Source organism: Anopheles merus, chromosome X, assembly GCF_017562075.2.
Source record: "Anopheles merus strain MAF chromosome X, AmerM5.1, whole genome shotgun sequence".
NCBI lineage: Eukaryota > Metazoa > Arthropoda > Insecta > Diptera > Culicidae > Anopheles > Anopheles merus.
Window position 1 is genome coordinate 12,906,504 of NC_054081.1, and position 22,303 is coordinate 12,928,806.

Sequence of the window (22,303 nt, forward strand, 5' to 3'; positions counted from 1 at the left end):
AGAAGAAGGGGGTGGTGAATTCATGTGAAAAATCACAGGACACACACACATACACCTGGACACAGTCAAGGACATGAATGCTGCATTCCGCACGCAAGCGCCACCTTCCCCACGTTAAAAAAACCAATTTATTAATTGGAGTCGGCGGAGTCAGCTGGTAATAATCGTGCTGGTAGAAGTAAGAAGTAATAAAACAAACAAACATACGTTGTAGTTATCCCCGTACAAAAAAAAGGGCTCTCGTGCCGTATTATGCATTTTTTGTTTTATTTCCAGAAAAAAAAATATTCTTAAAACTTCTAGAGAAAAAGGAGAACCGAAAACAGAAAAATTATTTGCTTTGCAAAGAGGGGAAAACAAGGTACAGTGGGTGAAATGGATTGTTGCGTTATCTTGCCAGAGTACCCGCATGTACGTAATAAGTCCCCGTCCCATCTCACGTGACGCGGTTTTGAGTGCATCGATGTTTGCTTTGCAAGTCTTCCATCGTTACGCAAATTATTATTTTTTTTTGTAAAGGGTGTGCTGAAGGATTTTATTCATCAGCTGTAACATAAGTAAGTAGCTTTTCTGTGGGTTTGCTTCAACGTTTCAGACACACAGGATGTCCCCGAGATACGCTTTTACAGGGTTTTCTAGGAGTTCCAATAGTTTTGGGACACTCTTTCTGAACCATTGTCTCTATGACCATTTAGTATGGCAAGTTATTGTATTTCGCATTAAAACATCAATAACTTTTATTGCATTGAAAATTGAAATTTCAAATATGGTACAAAGGTGCGGTCATTAGTTTTATAAGTACGTACGTTTAAATCTCGTTTACTATTTTTGATAATTTTTTTTGAAGTTTGACTACTTGGCTTTGACATGGAGGTGTTCTATGCTGTTCTTTGTAATATACATTGCAAGTGCCTTCTTCCATTAATTTTTCAGAAGATTTTTAATGAATTATTCATATTTTTATTGTTTTGCATTGTTTTATAGTCAATATTACAAAAAGTATATTTGCTTGGTGAGTACAATTTCTCAAATAATACTAATTCTCCAACACTTTTATCTGTTGGTAATATGTTTTATAACTGAAATATGATTAGAAGAGAGCACTTTTCAGGAAAACGTAGCACATAATGCATATTTAAATAATATACAAAGCATTCTATACGTTTCATTTTTTATGAAGTAAATTAAATTTTAAAAAATATGTTTAAAAAACATATTTTAATGAAGAATTTCTGCTTTTGCATTCATATTTAATCAAAATAATAAGAATCATTCATAAAGATAATAATTACTAATGCATTTTATATGGTGCAGCATTGAAGGCTGCCAATGAAAAAAATACAAAATAATAAATGAAAATAGTAAATTAAACATAAGCCTCTATCTTTAAACCAAATTTTAAATTTTAATATTCATTAAATTAAAAGTAACTAAAATTAAAAAAATCTATTTTTTTAAATTAAAAGCTATCACTTCTCATACAAAACGTATGGGATATCCGGGTATGCCAGGTCATAGAGATAAGGGGTATCATAAGAAAATAAAAAAAATATTTTTTTAAATTAACAAAAATGTTTGGCGATTTTTGAAAAATAGTAGAAAAAAGTTCATCATGCGCCGTTTATAAAAATTAAATTTCCTAAACATACGTGAAAAAATTAGATAGCCACCATTTTTTTTTTAATAAAAGGCTATATCAGTTTGAAAATGAAAATCATTCCCGGGTATCCGGTCGCGTCAATATGGATTGACGGACTAATGACTACACGAGTTTTCGGAAGTTCTCCTAATTTTGGAACACTTTCTTGACACTTTGCAGGCCATTCTTTTCAAATTAAGGCAACTGCCTAATCTTCTTGTGATATTCTTGAACGATTGAATCCTAATGGGCAAGAACTGAATCGTAATGAGCTGAAAGCAAAAACTGCCCTTTTTAAAAAGCCATTAAAGCGCAAGGCTTTAATGCCTTTTTTATAATAAAAAAAACTATGGCAAATTTCCTTTTGTCAATATAGCTCCTTAAACCAACTGTGGAGATGATTTTTTTTTATATCTTTCGACTGCTTGTATGTTAGTGATGGGAAAAATGAAGTTTTTGTCGGAATCGATTGCGGCTAGCTCCGTAGTTTTCTGGAATCGATTCCAGATAGTAGGTCCGGAATAAATTTCCGGAATCGATTCCATAACCGGTTCTGGAATTGGTTCCGGAATCGGCTCTGGAGTTGGTTCCGGAATCGGCTCCGGAATTTGTTCTGAAATCGGCTCCGGAATCGGATTCGGTTCCGGAATCGAAATCGGATCCGGAATCGGAATTGGCTCGGTTTCAGCGTCTCCATAAGCATTTTCGTTTGGATCCAATGATGATCCGTATAGTCCGTGATGCTCTTTATTGATATCCGCAAAGAATCAAAATTTACTTGTAAACGATCCATTCCAAATTCTTGAACTGATTCTCATTCCTGATCAAATTCCATTTCTAGAGTCAATCCTGATTCCTTTACCGGGATAAATTGCCATTTCCAGGTCAATTACGATACCGAAGCCGATTCTGATTCCGGAGTCTATTTCGAAGCCAACTCAGGAATCGGATCCGGAGTCAACTCCAGAATCGGCTCCGGAATCGTGTAGGCCCAATTCCATGCTGCTACCTCTATTGTATATCATGAAGTCGTCAATTTCTGGCATGTTAAGACATGCTCTTTAAAAACCATTTTTTTGCTTGTTCAAAGATACCTCCAATTGCTTAATATCTTAAACCAAAAGTTTTTTTTTAATTCTTATAATGTAATCATTTAAGGGCAAAATTAACTGTCACACGCCCCTCGATCATTTACGAAATCGGTGGACCCATCACCGAAAAAGTTTGCCGATCGCTGGCTTAGAGTTGGTTTTAGACATTAAAATAGTTGTTTTATACGATACTGACTAAAATATTCATTTCAAATTTTAACAATAGGAGAATTTACTCTGAATCAGTACAATTTGATCAAAGTATCGTTCTGTTTAATTTAGAAAACAGCGTACCGCAATACGCCTCGGAAACTACCTGTATTTAGATTCTTTTTTTCATCCAATTCCATTGTCAATCCATCGTTAAGCTTGTTCTTGAAATGCATTAACTCTGGCCAGTAATTTATTTATTTTGCTTTTAAATAACAACTTACTTCCCGGCAGAATTGTCGACGTACGGCAATGGTGCAGCTTAATCCCATTTACTCGTTTTTAGTTACCGCTGTCCGTCTTGCTCGCAATAGCCTTGGAAGTAAAGTTATTGTCTATATCGAAAATAGACGACGACCACCCCTGCAACAACGTTTTGCATCTGTATGGCATTGCTCCGTCAGCGCCCTCTACACGTGAGAATGTGATACATATCAAAAGTGAAGTTTTACTTTTATCATATTTCACCACGCAACTCGTCCATTTTAGAGCGCACTGAGAGTTGGAAAAAAGGAAAGATTTTTGATTCCCTCAGAGCACGAGTTTTGGCATAATTTAATGATAAAAAGTGAAATTATTTTATTTGCGCACACTCTGTCATCCGCGACCGCTCAAGGTGCGTAGAGACAGGTTCCGATGACAGATTGTCATTTTGGCGAATTGTTTACATTCTGCCGTTTGATATTTGCCTTTGATGAGTTTGCAGAAAAACGTTTGCATCTCTTCTTTTCAAATGATAACCTCTTGATGCTTTTTTTTTTAACGTTGAGTCTGGTAAACTAAATGTATCAGTACTAAGTTTGTTTTTACACATTTTACACAATTGCCAACGGGGCGAACGTTTTCGCCCTTCTTGCAACGCGCGTTGGCAGCTTGCAGCCCACCCTGACGCAAACACACACCTTGGTTCGATGCAGTGACACGCCAAACTATTGTCAAAAAATCAATCCCCACCCCTCACTCTCTTCCCTCCCGCTCGCGTGCCCGTTCGCATGCCCCGTGCCAACCCACCTGTCAGATGCCACGGCTGTCAAACGCGGTGGACAAAAAGGGCACAATTGCGTAAAGAAAGGAACGGAGAAGCAAAAAGGAAAACGGACGAACGTCAAAGCCGTGTAAAATGGCCACTCGGACGGGCTAGGCGAAACGATAGATAGATTTATTCTTTCCCGAAGCCCCCACCAAAAAAAAAAAAAAACAGATAAAGGAAAAAACCCACCACCACCACCTCAAGCGGAACCTGTTGTGTTGTCCCCCGGGGAAAGCCGCAGATTCTATACGTGTGCGCGCGTCTGTGTGTGTGTGTGTGTGCGCCGAAACCGTACCCCCAAACCCAAAACGTAAGTAGAAGCAGGCTGGCTGGATCTTTGGCCCGGAGTGGAAGGGGGGGGAAAAGCTGAAAATTCAATCCTGGCAAGCCATCGCGGCCGCTCTCCGTCAACGGGCGGATTCCATCCCCACGGTCGTGGATGGTGAAAGGGTTTGCGGCGGAGTCGCAAGCGCAAATTCTCTTCCTCTTCTTTGTGTGGCACACCCCCTCCCCCCCCCCCTCCCACCTGCATCGAAAGGTAGACGGTGGTGGTGGGGAGGCGCCCACGCCACGCAACCCGCTTGGCCTACCTTGCGATGACATCAGTCGCTGCGCTGCGTCCGAAATTCCACCCTGTGTGTATGTGTGTGCTTGCGTCTGCGTGTGTATGTGTGTGCATGTGTACGGGTAGTTTTGGGAAGGTTTCCCTGTGCCCAGTGTCTCCTCCGTCCCGTGGAACGGTCGTGTCGTGGAAAATCTGATCCGGACGGGCGCGCGCGCGTGTGTGTGTGTGTGTGCACCTCCGTTCGTTGCAGCTTCCGGCGGCGGTGCAACCCCTTTGGTGAATTGGGCGGGGGAAGGCACGGGTGTGTCACCATTTGCAACCAACTGTTCAGGTGTTCACCGAGGGGGGAGGGTGAAGAGAGAATGGGAGTGACAGATTGGTCACAAAAGGCAGGAGCGAATCCACCCACCACCCACCAAACCCAGGGGCAAGGGAAGGGAAGGGAAGGGGCAGGAACTGATTGGACTTTTCGGACGCATTCCACTGATGAGTCACGATTTTTCTCTCGAATGGGTGCACGTGTCTGTGTGTGTGTGTGTGTGTATGTGCGCGTGCGTGTGTGTGTGTGAATGAGAAAGAGAGTGCGTGTCTTAAGAAAAAAAAGAAGGAGGCCAAATGTCTTTCTATCGCAATCTTACTTTCTTTCTCACCTTAGTTGTTGTTGTTGCTGCTGCTTACGGTAAAAGAAAAAAAATAATGGAAATTACCTCAATGCCAAACGTTTTTTTTCTTTTTGTTGCAATTTATAGCAGCAACGCGCAGAAGAAAACAAAAAGCTTCCCCAGATTTGTCTAACTTTCTTTTTTTTTCTCTTTTTCTCCCCGTATTTTTCCGGCCCGCGGCTGCTGTTCTCTTGTGCGCTTTTCCCGTGCCGCAAAGGATCGTTCTGAGGGTAAACTACCTCCCGCAGTCTCCTGCCAGACGCCGTACGCCGAAAGAAACCACCTCCAAGTGTGTGTGTGTGTGTGTGTGTTGCCACCGTGCATCGAGTGCATCGTCATCAACATCAATCAACACACCTCCATCAGTAAAAAAAAGACCCGAAAAACCGCACAGTAAAAAAAAAACAGCTGGTGTGCGGCGTGCGCGCGTTTGTGTGCACGCGCACGTGTGTGTGTGTGTGTGTAAGCATCCGACCCGCTTTTCCGGGGAGCGGGAAGTGTGCGTCAGACGCATCTGGGCCTTCGTCACCTGCCTCCCCCCGAGGCAGACAGCAGCAACCGCCGCCGCCGCGATCAAACAACCGCCAGCCGGAAAGTTAGCCTGGAAGCCCCGCACCGGACGATGGAGATCCTCACGCAGTCCCAGGTGCACGGGCTGACCACGCCGACGACGGCCGCCCGCAAGAAGGATGCCGAAGCGAAGGAAAACCTCTGGTAAGCCGGCAACTGCGAGGGGTGGCTCTGACCGCTTTTTCTTTTTAGGTTGCGCTTGCCGCCCCGGGCAGCTTTTTTTTTTTTTAAACATCAAACCGAGTTTTCGACCTCCTCCCCCCTCCGCACGTTTTGGGGGCCGCTGCCGGGGGATGGAAAATGCCCCCACACGCTCGCACCCTTTCTCTTTTTCCCACGCTCCGCTTTCTTTTTACACCGGTTCTTTGCCGGCTGCGGCTGCCAGGTGTCATCTAGACATTTCCCGGTGGAGAGGAGCAATCGATTTTGATTCAAAACGCTCCAATTTCACCACCTGCCCGCTGGGTATGCTTTTCTCGCTCTCTCGGTCGTGAGTTGGTTTCCGTTTTGGTGTTTTCTTGCTGGGGGAGAGACTGCAGCATCGCGGCACGAATTCGCTGTTTCACGAATTTGAAATGGAAAAAAGAAAACAAATATTAAGATTTTTTTCTCTCCATCGTACAGCGTGTGCTAAAACCAATTCGAGCGATGATACCGAAAGTAGCAATACAGGCGACACCCGCGATACGACTGTCAGTGCTGCAAAATGTCATGAGCATCATGAGATATTCACCAACGAAAACAATGAACATATCCATGGTAGCTTGATGCTCATTGCTGATGCTCCGTGAAAGTGCGTCATGACATCAACAGTGCTGCCAAATGCCAATGTTTGAGTCACCAAAACTCATGACTGAAACGAACTTCAAGACAGCTCACATACACAACTGTTGGTGCGACCAATCACATGCTTGATGACATTTTTTGTAGCACACAACTCTTGATCAATCACTTGGTCATGACATTTTCTGTCGGTGATAACCAAGGCATTCTTGAAATATACTTCGCGGGTGGTTGCAAGCAGCATTCTTTCTTGCTTTGTCTGGTTTGATTGTCTGTCTTGTCAAACAGAGCGTGAAAACATGCTCATTTTGTTGCTTGGAACCACTCGTCAAGTATATTCCAAGAATGTTGTTATTATCTTAGGGAGAAAATGTCGACCAAGTGATTGATCAAGAGTTGGGTGCTATCACAGTACAGCTTGTGACGCTGACATGATTTAGTTTCAGCCGAAATTTGTCCTGACTATGTCAGTGACATTTTGCAAAACAGATCACAGTAAAAAAGTCATGATATAGTGACTGACGAAGCGTTGGTCGTACAAATGTCACGAAGCATGCATTGCCCGAAGCGCGCACAGCAATCGTGTTGAGCATCACCTCTGATTATCATGATTGACATGGATTTTGTGTCAGTCAGATTTTTTTATGACATTGACAGTGACATTTTGCAGCACTGGTTTCTAACCTAAGTTGAAGGGTCGAAATTTATGGCACGCGTGTATTTTATTTTTTAAAAAATGTACGATAATGTACATTTTTTCTCCAAACGTCGTTTACACGATATAAATATTCAAGAGTGGGTAGTTGGGAAATTTAAAAAAATGTGTATCTAACACTTATCAGTGAGAAATTGAAAACAAAATGCATCATTTTCTTCTCAATGACAGCTTTTAACTGTTGAAATCAAATTGGTCATATCTGAGAATCGCCGTAACTCGATGGGGGTCGTATCTCGAGGGTCGCCTGTACATCATTATCCAATTTTATGATGATTATGTCTTAATGCTCATTTTTAATCGAACCATATGCTGCATTGCTTATGCAAAAGCATGGAATGATATAGGCAAATTTGGCCAGTAGAATGCAATTTTGCCTGGTGTAGTTTTTCTTAAATGCATTCTCTCCTCAAATTAAGAAGACAAATATGCTTGATTCGTATTCAAATTTGAAATCAAAAGAAGAAAAGTCATAAGCTTTTAATGCTGCCCTGTCAGTAGTAGTGATGGGTAATCCGGAGCGGAGTCATGGATCAACTCCGACTCCGGTGCGCAAAATATGACTCCGGCTCCGGATCATAACTGGATTCGACTCCGGATCAGTCCGGATCACTCCGGATTACTCCGGATCACTCCGGATTACTCCGGATCACTCCGGATCACTCCGGATTACTCCGGATCTCTCCGGATCACTCCAGATTACTCCGGATCACTCCGGATCACTCCGGATTACTCCGGATCACTCCGGATTACCCCAGATCACTCCGGATCGCTCCGGATCACTCCGGAACACTCCGGATCACTCCGGATCACTCCAGATCACTCCGGATCACTCCAGATCACTCCGGATCACTCCGGATCAGTCCGGATCAGTTTTCGTAAATATTCGATGTACAACTTGAAAGTCAATGAACTCATCAAGAATTGTCTAAACGATAATGGAAAGTCATTCCGGATCCGGAGTGATCCGGAGTAATCCGGAGTGATCCGGAGTGATCCGGAGTAATCCGGAGTAATCCGGAGTGATCCGGAGTAATCCGGAGTGATCCGGAGTAATCCGGAGTGATCCGGAGTAATCCGGAGTGATCCGGAGTAATCCGGAGTGATCCGGAGTAATCCGGAGTAATCCGGACTGATCCGGACTCGGAGTCGATGAGTCCGAGGGTTTTCCCGTACGCACCCCCCCCCCCCCCCCGTTAAACAGTCCGGAGTAACTCCGAGTCCGACTCCGAGGGGTGCCGGAGTCGGATCAATCCGACTCCGGAAAAAAAATTTATTTACCCATCACTAGTCAGTAGACGTAAAGTTCATTGTGATAAGGCAGTGCAAATTATTTGCTATTTTTATCTTTTAAAAACTAACACAAATAATGCCAGCAACAGCATTATTTTTCGTTTTCTATGAATTATTTAGATTCTAAGACAACATTAATTATAATATGAAACAAGTCACCAATATGTCAACAATGTCATACAGCATTTGAACGCAACAGTTGCAGGTCGAAAGGTGCAGCACGTTTGAGGCTTTGAGGTACCTTTGCAATGCCAAAAACTCATTGGTGGGTCCATCCGTGGTCCAACGTCATTTCTCACTGCAATTACGAGGTAATCAGATGTATTGTAACATTTGACAAATGCCATCAACGTCATCAATTAATGATCGGTTGCTGATAACGCTGAGGAAAGAGTCTAGTAAAGACCCGCGAGTCCAAAGGTAGCTTATCTTGCGTTGTGTATCTTTAACAAAATTGCCGAAAAGTTGAAATGGAACAAATACCGTTGGAAAAAAGAAGCCAAAATTCTTTAAACAACATTAGTAGGAAGCTTGAAAAATATTAAAATGTGCATGTAATAAGCCTCGAAAGCCTGTATAGACAACCTGTATATAGACAGCTTTGAACAATTTTAACTAAAAGTCCTAGACAATGCTATGCTTCTACCGATTTTCTATTAATGAACACACCTTGACGGTTATTTTGAATTCAATTTAAAGGTCGAATTTTAGCTTTAAGTATCACTTTAGCATATTTAATGGAGCTCCCGACAGAGGAACAGGCGGCTATCGCAACCAACACTCCATGTTTCCGTTCTGATCGGTGTCGGAACGACGCGTTCATCCGCCGAGCGAGCGTAGTACCATCTAATAGACGCATGTTGCATTTAAATGAATACTGTTCGCGCCACCCGACACCCACCCAGCACCAAATCAGGCCTACCGATAACGATTGGATGGGTGAGAGGGCGATAGAGGGAGGAAGAGGAAGCAGCAGGGAGTGCAAGAAAACACCGTGCCACACGCCAAAAAGGTTCGCGATTAATCCATCGCGAGGTAGAGATAGTGCGTCTGTGTGTGCAATTTCTGTTTCTGTCAGCGCGAGCTGCTGTGGACAAAATAGAAACGGTAAAACAAACACCACAGACCCCTCCTCCGTGCCGTCCCGTGCCCGTGCGTCACGTGGCATCGGCATGGGTGGATGATTGGCGAAGGCGCGAAGGGAGCTGGGTGGAAAGTTTGTTCGGACCTCGGCTGTCCGCGCTGAGTATGACTAATCCTGGAGGGAGGAGAAGGGGACTCAGGGAAGGAGTCTTACGTCATGTTTCTCGCATAAAATGTGCCATCGAATTTGACGATACGTACATGCACGCACACGCACGCACTTCTTCTCTATGTCGTCTGTGTGTTGGGTTTTGTCGATGACATTTTTCATGCGATTATATTTTTGTTGTGTTCGTCTCTAGCTGCTGCAATGTTTGTTTGCGTCGCCTTACCGCTCATTAGCATACGGAGGAGCGGTTGGGCAAACTATGATATCAGCTGGCTACGTCCAAAGAGCGCACCAACACCACCATGCCACCTTCCTTCGCTTCAACCAAACCCATACTTATCATCTTTTCTCTTCTTGGCAAACCAGGTCGTCCATCCTGAGCGAGGTGCAAACACAGAGCAACACGAAGCTGCCGTCGAACAAATCGGTGCTGGTGCTGGGCGACAATGCGAGCGGCAAGACGACGCTGATCGCGAAGCTGCAGGGCGTCGAGGACCCGAAGAAGGGTTCCGGCCTCGAGTACGCCTACATCGACGTGCGGGACGAGTATCGGGACGGTAAGCTTAGTGGGGAGGGATTGAGGGCCTCCGTTCAGGGCGGTGGTTTTGTAACAGTTGCCAACTTGCAGATGTCACGCGCCTCAGCGTTTGGATTCTGGACGGCGATCCGGGCCACAACAATCTGCTCAAGTTCGCCCTGAACGAACAGAACTTCCCGCACACGCTCGTCATACTGACGCTGTCGATGACGACGCCGTGGAGCTGGGTCGACCAGCTGCAGCACTGGATGAAGATACTGGACGATCACATCGCGGGACTGAAAATTGATCCAGGTAAACTGGGGGAGCGATGGTGCATTACCGTTCGGGAGGAGCAAATCTTTGGTTTTTGGGTTATCGAAGAAACAAGTCATGAAAAGTTATCAATGTTAACGCTTAATTTAATTAAATATGTAACACGCTACAATAATTCACTTATGTCAGTTTTGTTTTACTCTTATGCTTTACGGATTCATTTGTTAAAAATCTGTTAAGTAGTTTTATAGCAAACATTTCAACTACACAGAATGTGCAAATTGAACAAATTGTAATTATAAATAGCAGCGCATGAAAATTATTCAATGGTTTTAAATTAATCTTTTAACCTAAAACAATTTTGAATTCGTCAAGAGAAATATACCGTGCAATCTCTCTAAGGCGAATCTGCAAGCGATTTATAGATTAGCTAAAGGGTCTGCAACCTTTTGAGATAAAGTGTTTAAATAGTCAAATTTTAATAGCAAATAGCAAGGACCGCGGGTCTGGAGAATGCATTTTTTACACTTCTATTATCACTTGATCATCTTGATGACCACTCTCATGACTCAAACATTTTTGAAGATATTCGGATGAAGGTACAAAAGCCTACGGTATAAAACGGTATAAAATGTCATACCAAAATATGATCAGTCATTTGCATACGAATGGTTCTTTTCCCATCTTTTAACATCAGGCCAATCCTTTCGTGGGGCGGATTTAATGTTTCTGGCGGGCCGCATTTTACCCGCGGGACGTACATTGCCGATTAGCTGGCTGGTGCTCGCGTAGAGGGTTATTCATGCTTGGGAAAATATATCAACGCGTTACTTTGGCGTATTCACGCAACTACCATCGAAATATGAACTTTTTAGCAGTCAAAGACTAATAAAATATATTATTATTTTTCAACTGCCAATCAAAAATACACCTTACAAGGTTTTCCAAGTCACTTCGAATGTGCACATTATTATTCACCGCATCCAAGATGTTTTTTCAACAACTGTCAAATGAATATTTGATTCAAAATGAAATTTCAACTCATGATTTCCAGCACAAAATAAAAAACTGTCAAAATAAATCCAGCTTGAGTCGTGTTGAAAATCATGCTGAAGAAATTAAAAATTATTGTGAAGGAAATGAAATATCAGATTGACGTGGATTAACATGTTGCACGCGGTGCATAACAATGTTTACATTCAAAAGTGAACTTTGGAAACCTCTGTATTCACCGCTCGCAAGATGTTTTTCAACAGCTGTCTCATTTTGTATTGACATAACAATAAACTTTCGATTCTTACACATGGGTTTCAACACACCACAAAAACTGTCAAACTCAATCCAGCTTGAGACGTGTCGAAAATCATATGGAAGAACTGAAACATTATTGTGATTCAAATACAACATTTGACAGCTGTTGAAAAACATCTTGCAAACAATGAAAAATGTTGTAGACATTGGACATTGACTCAGAAAACCCTGCAAGGAAACAGCCAACATATTTAACATGTTTGAGATGGACAACGACCTCCATATTTATGTTATGGATGTCTAGCATACATTGGTTAGGATTTGAATAATGTGATGATGATTTTTATTCTATTCCAACAAGAATCCAATTGTTGTCCACTTACAAAAACGTCAAATTCTATTACAGGGTTTTTCAGGAGTTCTCTTAGCTGTGGGACACTTTATTGATTCTTCACTTTATTCTGATTGATTGTTTGATTGATGTCAGTAAAAAAAGTCGAAAAAGTGTTTAAAAAAATGGAATCTGCGGTAGAATTGCTCAGTATTTAAGCAAAAACTCCTAGATTTCATCAATGTATTATACATAATTGGAAAAAACGACAACAATTTTTATGCAATGTGCAACAATTGGCAAATTACCCAAAATAGATTCAAAGTGTAATTCTCAAACAAACTTTTTATTATGCAAAAATGTTTGCTCATGTTGGTCTTAACGTAAACGTTCGCTTTTCTTTCCTTGCAGAAGAGAAACAGCAGTGTCAGGCGCGGTTAACGACGGAATGGCAGAACTACTGCGAAACGATCGACGATCTCGATCCCGGCTCGCCAATCAAACGCACCAACCGGTTGCCGTCGGTGGACGACGAGCTGGACGCGTTGCCCCTGCCGGAAGGCGTTCTCACGACCAACCTAGGCCTCGACGTGGTCGTCGTCGTTACCAAGGTGAGTTTGCCACGGCGCACGGCACAGCCAAAACCCGCACCACTCTACCCTACCCCAAATGTTCACTCCGCACCAGACCGACTACATGACCACGCTGGAGAAGGAGCTCGACTATCGGGATGAGCATTTCGACTTCATGCAGCAGTGGATCCGGCGGTTTTGCCTGATGTACGGTGCGTCCCTGTTCTACACGAGCGTGAAGGAGGACAAGAACTGCGATCTGCTCTACAAATACCTCACGCATCGGATCTACGGCTTACCATTCCGGACGCCCGCCCTGGTCGTCGAGAAGGATGCGGTGCTAATGTAAGTGGCTTCGCCTCTGCTCGCATGTGCAGCACTCACTTCACTGTCACTCCATTCTCTACTCGATTCTCTTCCCTTAGACCGGCCGGCTGGGATAATATGAAAAAGATCAGCATACTGTACGAGAACATGCAGTCCTGCAAACCGGACGACTACTACAACGATATTATTGCACAACCGCCTTCGAGAAAGGTACGCTTGCGCAAACGCACGCATAGTGGCGCGTCTCCGGGGTGTGTGATATTTTTTATTTTGGTTTTCTAATTGTTTTGCCCCATTTGCAGACTGTTTCGAACCGCGAGAGCGAAATTCAGACGGAGGATGAGCAATCATTCCTTGCCCGCCAGCAGCAGCTGCTCCAGCAGGGCCAGTCGCCGGCGCGCGGCGAATCTCCGCTCCGGTCGCAACCGAACAACGGTACCAAGAGCACTCAACGGACTCCGGTGGCCGCCGGTGCCCAGGGCTCACCAAAGAAGGTAATGTCAGGCTGGTGATGAATTTACCAGAATTTTCCCTCATTTGCAGTCGCCACCTGACTGAACGGTACCTAATTGATTGACTCCCTCTCTCTTTCCGTTCTCTTTCTCCCCATTCAGGTCGATGGTAAGCTTACACCCGGCACCCAGAGCGGCGAGGGCGTGCTGGCGAACTTCTTCAACTCCCTGCTGCACAAGAAGTCGGTCTCGCCCGGGTCGGCGGCGGCGGCGGCCGCGGCCGGCGGTGTCGCCGGCACCGGCAGCAGCCCGCTCAGTGCGTCCTCCTCGCCCGTCTCCTCGCTGTCGCCGCGCGTCAGCGTGCTGAACGGGACGGGCGAGCCGGTGTCGGCGAGCGACAAGCTTAGCATGCGCACCGATGCCGCCCTCGAGCTGGACCGTCTCGCCCGGAGCGTTAAGAAGGATCTGGACATCTCCGCGACGCAGTCCGACTGTTGAGAGCCGCAACCAGCCGCCACCACCACCACGAACACCTTACCTTACACCCCCGTTCGTCTCGGGAGACTTGCGTGATGGGTTGGGTAGATTGGGAAAAAACGTCCCTCATGCGTGTGTGTGTGTGTGTGTGCTAAGGGGAGCTGTTGTGTGAGGGGGTTTTCTTTTCCCGAACTGTGCTTCTTTTTTTCGGCTGCTTTCCATTGTTGGCTTTGGCGAGTGGGGCGGTGGTGCAGCACGGGTGAAATACTCGGGACGCTTGTTGGGGGATTCAACCCCTGCAATGCTGATTGAGAGCGGGAGACAGGGTCTAGAGGTGGTACCACGTGGTCGCAAAAGAGAGGCGCGTAGGTGGGCGTTCTTTTTTTTTAAGTGATTCTTTTAAATCGAGCAACCAGCATATGCTGAACGTTGTGATGCAACGAGCCAAAATCGGTGCGGGATTTTGCCTCCGTTTTTTTCCGTTTGGCTTTATTTTTTGGTATTACTTTTTTAAAAGGGTTTCCCGTAGGGATGAAACCCCGTACTACCACACTCACTCCCGGGCGGAAGGAATGGTTTCATTCTTTCGCTTTTTTTTTAGAAATGTCTTTTTCCTTCTCTCTTTCTCTTGTCAAAAAATAAAAAAATCCCAATCGAATGAGTGTGTTGCTTATGCGCGGAGGGGGGGGGGGATCAAATCGCCGCCAACAAAGTGAAAATGCACACGCAAAGAAAGCGCGTAGGATCGGTGATTGTGTTTTGTTGTTGAAAAAATATCATCTTAATTTTAAATCTGTTATTACTTTTTTTCTTTTTTGTTCATTTTTTCACGGAAGGAATTTCGTTCATTGGGGGGAGTTAAGCGAGGTTAGGAGATGTCGCGCACACACACATATATACACATTGATAAAAGGCGATATCTGTTATCGGCCATATGAAGTTTTTGTTTTCTCTCTCTCTCTGCTGTTGCTGAAAACCTCTAATTGGGACAATCGGAAAGCAAATTGGAAACCCGAAATCCAATTGGAGCCACTCTCACCAGTATTAAGCGAGTTGAGTCCCGATGCGGATGTTACCATCCTACGCCCTCTGTAAGCCCCCACTACCAACACTGATTGCTCTCCTCCTCGAAAAACAAAAACAAAATACACTCACACCATTTCTCCCATCACGCCGGGGGGGGGGGGGGGGGAATAATAGCATTGTGATAGACAAATATTGAGTATGTGTGTGCGCGAGTGTGCGAGTGTGTGTGTGTGCGCGCAGGCTTGGAGGAAATTATAGCTTAGTGCAATCGGGCTTTGCTTTTGATGTGTCTGTTGGCTTCCATCGTTTTGCACCACCCCGTTTAAAACCCCTCCTTCGTGTGCGTGTGTGTGTGTGTGTGTGCGAGAGTGTGTTATGCCTGCCAACCTTATCGCCTCAGCAGCAACCTCCAGGGAATGAAAAAAAGGGTGAAAGTGTGGGATCCCGTTAAGATATTTATGCTAACTTATGCTAGGGGAGTAGCATTCTCTTCTCACACTTCCTGCCTCTCTCTCTCTCTCTTTCTTTTGCGCGCGCTATCGAAAGCTTCCCCTCCCATCTTCGCTTACCGATCGCCGCTTACACAGCAAAGAAGCAAAGAAAAGACACCTTTTGGGAGGATTTTTGTTTGTTTGTTTAAAACTAACCGGGAGCACGAGCAGACGAAGCGCATTTAACACGTTTGCTTACGAGGGGAGGGAGAGAGAGTAAGGGAGGTGCAAGGAAAGCGAAAAGAGAAAAAAATGAGTGGAAAAGAAACCGAATCACAAACGCTCCGATACTAATTAAAGAATTAAAACATTAAAAAAAGCGCACCCATTTTGCACTGCAGCATAACTGCACGTGCAAAACACTGTGGACTCAAAGTGCACGAAAGTGGCGCAGAATACTACCAATAAGGGTGAAACAGAGCGAGAGAGAGAGAGAGAGAGGGAAAGAATAAAAAAACGAATTGCGAACGAAGCGAAGGAAAGGGTTTAGTAGTAGTGAAAACACGTACGGTTTAGTAGTTAAAGTTAATATTAATACTATACTATAAAGCAAACAGCAGCATCATAAGCAGCAGCAGATAGGGAAGGAAGAAGGAGGGTAAGAAAAGTGAGAAGAAGAGAAAAAAAAACGAAAAGAAAGAGCGAACAAGCAAACAAGCGAGCATAATACTGCACCCAGATAACCTGCATACTGATAAAATCCTTAATACTTACTCTTAAAAAATATATATACAAACACCCACACACACGCACACACATACACATAGACCCACACGTACGTACGTTCGGTAAATGGATTTTCCTGCCCTTCCTTCTTTTCCCCCAACCATTCAGCTTCACCAACGCTTTCCACGGAAAATCATATGTGTGTGTGTATGTATGTTCGTATGTGTGTGTGAGTGTGAAATCAAGAAACAAGAAAAGGAAATTATATCGTCTTATTTATAATTTAACACTATTGCTGCGCTAGGCGACAAAAAAAACAACAGAAACCGGGTAGGGGAAGGTCGCAGGACCGGCAGAGGGAGACGATATACAACACCTCTAGTGCAGCTACTAATCAGCCGCGTGAAACGAAGGAAGGAAGGGTGTAGCCAGAAGGGAGCAGCAGAAGTAGCAAAAGGAACGGAAGAGGCAGGGTTCGAGACCGCGAAGCAACACGCGCAGTGGATATTATTTAAATCGTGACCAAGAGAACGCGAGTTGTAATGTTGCGAAGCTAACTACTACTGCTATTGCTACTTCCCGGGCAAATACTGCGTACACGCTGCACTGCTAGGGTAGAACGGGGTGGAACCAAGGCGAGAGAGAAGTTAAAAAAAATGGAGGAAAAAAATCATACAAGCAAAAAAAAACAACAGTACTGCGTGTGAGGCTGAATGCGTGGCGGACGGTGAACGAACGGGAGTGTGGCGTCCGTAGCAAGGAGATGTCTTCGGAAGGACGAAGCAGGCGGCAGTTTGGCGAATAAAAAAAAAACAAGCGACACTCTAATGTACGCGGTATAACAAGCTAAAGCTGCTGAAGGATGGGTTTTTTTCTTCTAATTTTTTGCTTCCGTTTAATTATAACTCCATTCAACGAAATACTGAGGCATGAAGCTCATAAATCACGAATGCTTCATCCTGGACATGGGCAAATCAGATAAAAAACTCGGAAATCAGATTAAAAAATCGGAATGAATCGGGATCAGGATCTCTTCTTTGGTAGATTCATGAATCTCCAACGTTTCATTAAGATTGATTGATCCATCAGTGATGATTTCCTGAGGATTCAAAAATAATCAACGCCTGAATATGTCTTCTCCTGTTCTCTTCTCTGGCACAACAACCGATATCGGTCCTGGCCTGTCTGTACCACTAATGGACTTTCAGCTCTCAGTGACGCATCCATTCATGTGTCTAGAGATTTATAAATCTCGCTCTAAATATTTTCCCTTTTTAATCTCTTTACTACACTTCACTACATACGCGGTTTAGTTTGATCTTTGCAAAGCACCACGCACATCGATTTGTCAGGATTTGTCTTTAATCAATCCCATGGCAACGACACGATGCTTAAAAACGATGAAAGATATCCGAGCAAACGAAAGATTTGTCCTGTCTTTTTGTGTCTGATGCAATATTTATAGAGATTTATAAATATTGACGAATCTTCAGAGATTCACAATTGTTACGAGTCTTATGAATGATTTTAGATGAATGTTATTCTTCAGAGATTTATGTCGTAGTTTTTAGCGATTCTGTTGGAAATTCATAATCACTCATCATTGAATGTTTGAATAGTTTTGAGAGGCTTTGGCTCCAACGGAGATTTCGCCTAAACTCATCATTGAAGATTCATATGCACTGATGGCATGCGTCTATATAGATGGAAGATGAATAGATTCATGGAGCAAAACACAAATTCATCCAGGTTGGCAAATTTCTCAATCTGGCCGGCTTCATGGATCTTCATACTGGTGATAGGTAAAGTTGGCCGAAATCCGGAGTCGACACCGATCCTACTCCGATAGTTTTGGAACCGACTCTGGATGGTAGATCCATCCATCATAATCCGGAGCCGTTCAGAAGCGGTTGAAGTCGGAGTCGTCTGGAGTCGGAAGATGTCGGCCTTCTAAAAAAATGCCTGTATACGAAGTGCACGCGCGAAGTTAAAGACAAAAAACACAAGGAACTTCAAATGCCTGATCACTACGATCGACTCTGGACGACTCTGAATGATTCTCACTCCAAACGAATCCAGGCGACTCCGAACGACTTCGGACGACTCCGACTCTGCGCGGAACTAGTTGTTCGGATTATGCCGAAGTCGGATGCTCCAAAGAGCACATCACTTCTTCATACATTCCTGGACATTAGTTAATTTAGCCCGGTGAAAGAGTTGCGCAACACAAGGTTCAGTCCTTGTTAGGCTCACGGACCACTTAGCTTTGTATATACATTTTAATCCTTGGAATTAAGAGCCTACCTTCGCCTACCTTCGACATCCAACTAATCCTGATCCTAGTATAAACACATGTAGCTATACTTCAAGGCACAGCGATCAATGAAAGATTACCACCAATTGCATTTCCTTGTCAATTTCCTGCGATGCACGCGAGTCTAACATCTCTCAAAGTACAAGAATATTTGAGATTAGGATATAACATTGATTTTTAACTCTGACTCTTTTCAATATCCGTAAAAACCGTTAAAAAAAACATTATTTTATCTCATGACTCTCATACATTTTTGATTCGATTTAGAAGTCGAACTAGTCATCTCAATCGAATGCCACATAACACACACAAACACACACACACACACACACATTTGGAGGAGTTGATTGTAGTATATTTCGGTTGCGTTAATGCTGCGCATGTCCGAGTCAGACACCGGACAGACATCAGCTAGATGAAGAATATCCGACAGCTGCAGGCAATCCAGAGGGCGCCGGCAGCACTGTAGATGAGCAGCAGCGCTAGCAGCAGCTGATCGACCGGCCCGTACACGTAGTAGAGGTTGGCGAACGCGGCCAGCAGAATGATGGTCACCCCGGCGAGCAGCCCGATGCCGGCCTTGGCCGTGGCCCACCGGTGCTGACCGAGCTGCCGCTTGATGACCGCCTCCTGGTACGCGCAGGTGATCGAGTGCCCGACACCGACCAGCATGCAGCCGACGAAGATCCAGAAGTTGGACTTGGTGGTGTACACGCAGAAGTACCCGAACGACTGGAAGAACAGGCCGAACACGAGCAGCCGGCCGTGCAGCTTGCGAAACCGGAGCTCGCAGCAGAGCAGCAGCAGGGAGGCGCCGGCCCACGCCGATGAGATCACGACCACCGCCAGCAGGGTCATGTGACGGGCCCGGGCCTGCTGCTGGTAGTGGTGCACGCTCAGCCGGGGCAGGATGCAGAGGAACAGCACCAGTATGCTGGTGTCGGTCGCTTTGAGCAGGGCGCAGCTGCAGCACCGCAGATCGCCGAGTGCGCTCCGGGTGGACGCCACCAGCCGGAGATTAAGGGTAGGCCGGAAGCCAAGATCGAGTGCGCGCAGCAGATCGCACAGCTGGCCGAACCAGCGCCACTTCCCGTCCGTTGCATCGGCAGTGGAGTGCGTGTCGGCATCGCTATCAGTCTCGTGCGTGGTTACGCCCGGTGCGTGCGCTCCGGCAGCTGTGTCCGGCAGCTCGCCGACCGGTTCGTCCTCCTCCAGTATCATCTCCAGGATCTCGACGCCGTCTTGATTGTAGCACTTGCCTTCCCGTCGGTACAGCAGCGACTCCTCGCACTCCCCATACTCACCGCTGTAGTCAAGCGTTGGGTTCGTCAGAAACGCTGATGGTTCACGTTTCGCTTCCTCCCGCAGTGGAGCGCTGAAGTTGGCCGGATTCTTCCACGTCAGGCTGGTGACGCTCCGGGCCGGTTCCGGGTCGTTCGGCTGTGCTCCGCCCGGTGCGCACGGCTCCTGCTTAGGCTCGAGCGGCACGGCACGGGTCGCGACGTGCGCGTAGTACGACTCGTTGCCCTTCTCCGTGAGACAGACGAGCGCGTCCAGGTCGCTGCGCAGCCGACCCTTCTCGCTCGCGATAAGCATTGTCAGGGGCAGCAGGTGCAGCACTATGCCGGCCAGCAGTAGCAGCAGCGCACCGTAGATGTACCCATCCCAGGGCAGCTGCACACAGAGCAGAAGCAGCAGCATGCTCGAGGCCTGCCCGCACGAGTGCAGAAACTTGATCACGAACATCTCCTTGCGGGCGCTAAAGATCTTGGCCAGCACCTTCCACATGCGGGAAAAGACCAGCTGATAGCCGAAGCCTGCGCGTCGACCGAGGTATGAAGGTGTTTTAGGAAAGGGTGAAATCGCACTGGTGCAAGGGTACACTTACCTCCGACGACACTGTACAGCAGGGCCAACAGTAGATAGTGCGGGGTGGCACACAGCAGCGCAACGAGCCCGCTCGCTGAGATTCCGAGACAGAGGATGGCGACCCCAAGCACTAGCTGGCGGGTGTTGCGCTCGTTGCTGAAGCGAAACAGGGCACGGTGCAGTAGATTGCAGCCGATCAGCAGTACGGGCGGACAGATGAGGTTCAGCTGTGGGTCATTGCTAACCAGCGCGCCGAACACGTACACCGGGGTAAAGAGCACTATCTAGATACCCCAGGTACCAGTGGGGGTGGATGTATGGGAATATGGAGAACACAGGGAGATGGTTAATGATGATGGTAGGGCTTGCGGCGTGATCTCTCTCTTACTCTGAGGCGGAGACCTTTATGGCGCTTACATTCATCAGAAAGATGTACAGCAGCAATCGCCACTTGGGCAGTATCAGCACGATCAGATCGAAGACGCGCGGCTCCACCATCTCGTTGATGAACGCTTCCATTGTTGTGGAAGATGGCGTCGTTCGCCGACCGTTACGAGTCCCCGAGGCTCTACTCCCGGATGTCTGATGTTACATAATTGTTTGCCACCCGGCGTCAACTGCTGCGTGTCTGTGTTTCCGGTCGCCTACGGGCATCTATTCCGTTCCGTCACCAGAACGGAACTACACGGACTGCACTGTGAGTATACACACACACACCTCAAGACTTTGGAGATCCTCCGGTGACTTGACTCCGGTGGTACACTACTCAGCCTAGATACTCAGCTGGAGAACTGGGATTAGAGCTCTTCTTCTCCTCCTCCCTCCTCAGCGGTGTTGATGGAAGAGGAACTCTAGTCCAACGCACCCAACGGACAGGACGGAAAAATTGGGGAACGTGCTGCTTGCTCAACCCCGTACGGTTCTGTGCTGCATTGTCTCGGCAGGCGACACGATGTGCACAAACCTCAGGCATAGTCGTGTTGGTGTGTGAGCACACCCGCGCCCTCCCGTGCCCCCCCTGGTGCGCTCTTGGATGTTGATGTTGATGGATCCGTCGGCAGAGGCGGCTTATACCTCTTATCTACTTATCTTATCTCAACCTGCAGGCTCGTAACTCACAATCGGGAGCAGCACAATGGTTGTAAAGACACCGGAACCAGGGGTCTGTGTGTGTGTGTGGGTATCGTTCCCAGCTCCAGCATTTTGCTCGGGGAGGGTGAATCCTACCCTGACTGACCACACACACTAACAGAGCTTATCACATATCTCTTTGCCGAGCTGCGGGCGGGGATTGTTTTCGCTGGACAAACATCTTCATCGGTGACGAACCTAAGCGGGGCGACCTGGGAAGCGCCTACCAACGATAAGATCCGGCTCGCTCGTTTGCAAGCAGCCGGGTGATATGAGGCCAACTCCCCATCCCCTTCCTCCTCTTATCTGCTAGAGAATTGGGCGGCGGCGGGATTGTGCGAGCATTTGTGATCCGCGGATGTTCGAACATTCCGATGCTGCTGAGACATTCGGCCCGCACGTGCATCCATCGAGAGAGAGAGAGAGAGAGAGAGAGAGAGAGAGAGAGAGAGAGAGAGAGAGAGAGAGAGAGAGAGAGAGAGAGAGAGAGAGATAATCGATGGTTCCCGTACGTCTACTGGACGCCATGTTTTTTTTTCAGGTGTGTCGTCGGGTTTTTGAGTTTCTGACAATACTCGCGTATCGATTATCTAACGACACTCGGGAGGAGTTGGGTCCTGCTGTGCTGGGCAGCAGTGTTGAGCAACGGACCATCGGAGGTAGACATCTTCTCATTGATCTTTGTGTGTGTGTGTGTGCGGGGTGTTTCGTAGGTATCTGCACTCAAGATGCAAACCGGAGATGCCCACTTGTTGTAAGGGTCTTTGATGTGATTGCTCCAGATATGGGTCTT

The 22,303-nt window shown here is 46.1% G+C and overlaps 2 protein-coding genes across 4 annotated transcripts; one reads left to right on the forward strand and one right to left on the reverse strand.

The window, feature by feature from the left end:
* Window positions 1–3,936: 3,936 nt before the first annotated feature.
* LOC121597255 (cytoplasmic dynein 1 light intermediate chain 2) lies at window positions 3,937–16,635 on the forward strand. Of its 3 annotated transcripts, none has more exons than XM_041922925.1 (9): window positions 3,937–4,280; window positions 5,415–5,911; window positions 10,177–10,367; window positions 10,439–10,642; window positions 12,597–12,796; window positions 12,873–13,102; window positions 13,183–13,294; window positions 13,387–13,578; window positions 13,699–16,635. In XM_041922925.1, exons 2-9 carry the CDS (start codon window positions 5,820–5,822, stop codon window positions 14,032–14,034), a joined length of 1,557 nt encoding a protein of 518 aa, XP_041778859.1. In that variant the 5' UTR covers window positions 3,937–4,280; window positions 5,415–5,819; the 3' UTR covers window positions 14,035–16,635. The 3 variants fall into 3 exon arrangements, with proteins under 3 accessions (XP_041778859.1, XP_041778940.1, XP_041779029.1); XM_041923006.1 differs by lacking the exon at window positions 3,937–4,280 and adding an exon at window positions 4,541–4,866; XM_041923095.1 differs by lacking the exon at window positions 3,937–4,280 and adding an exon at window positions 4,541–4,811.
* A 1,803-nt stretch (window positions 16,636–18,438) lies between these two features.
* LOC121597186 lies at window positions 18,439–21,890 on the reverse strand. The gene is made up of 3 exons (XM_041922807.1): window positions 20,797–21,890; window positions 20,399–20,663; window positions 18,439–20,327 (listed from the first exon to the last, which is right to left on the reverse strand). The coding sequence occupies exons 1-3, from the start codon at window positions 20,896–20,898 to the stop codon at window positions 18,922–18,924; spliced, it is 1,773 nt and encodes a 590-aa protein (XP_041778741.1). The 5' UTR covers window positions 20,899–21,890; the 3' UTR covers window positions 18,439–18,921.
* Window positions 21,891–22,303: the final 413 nt, after the last annotated feature.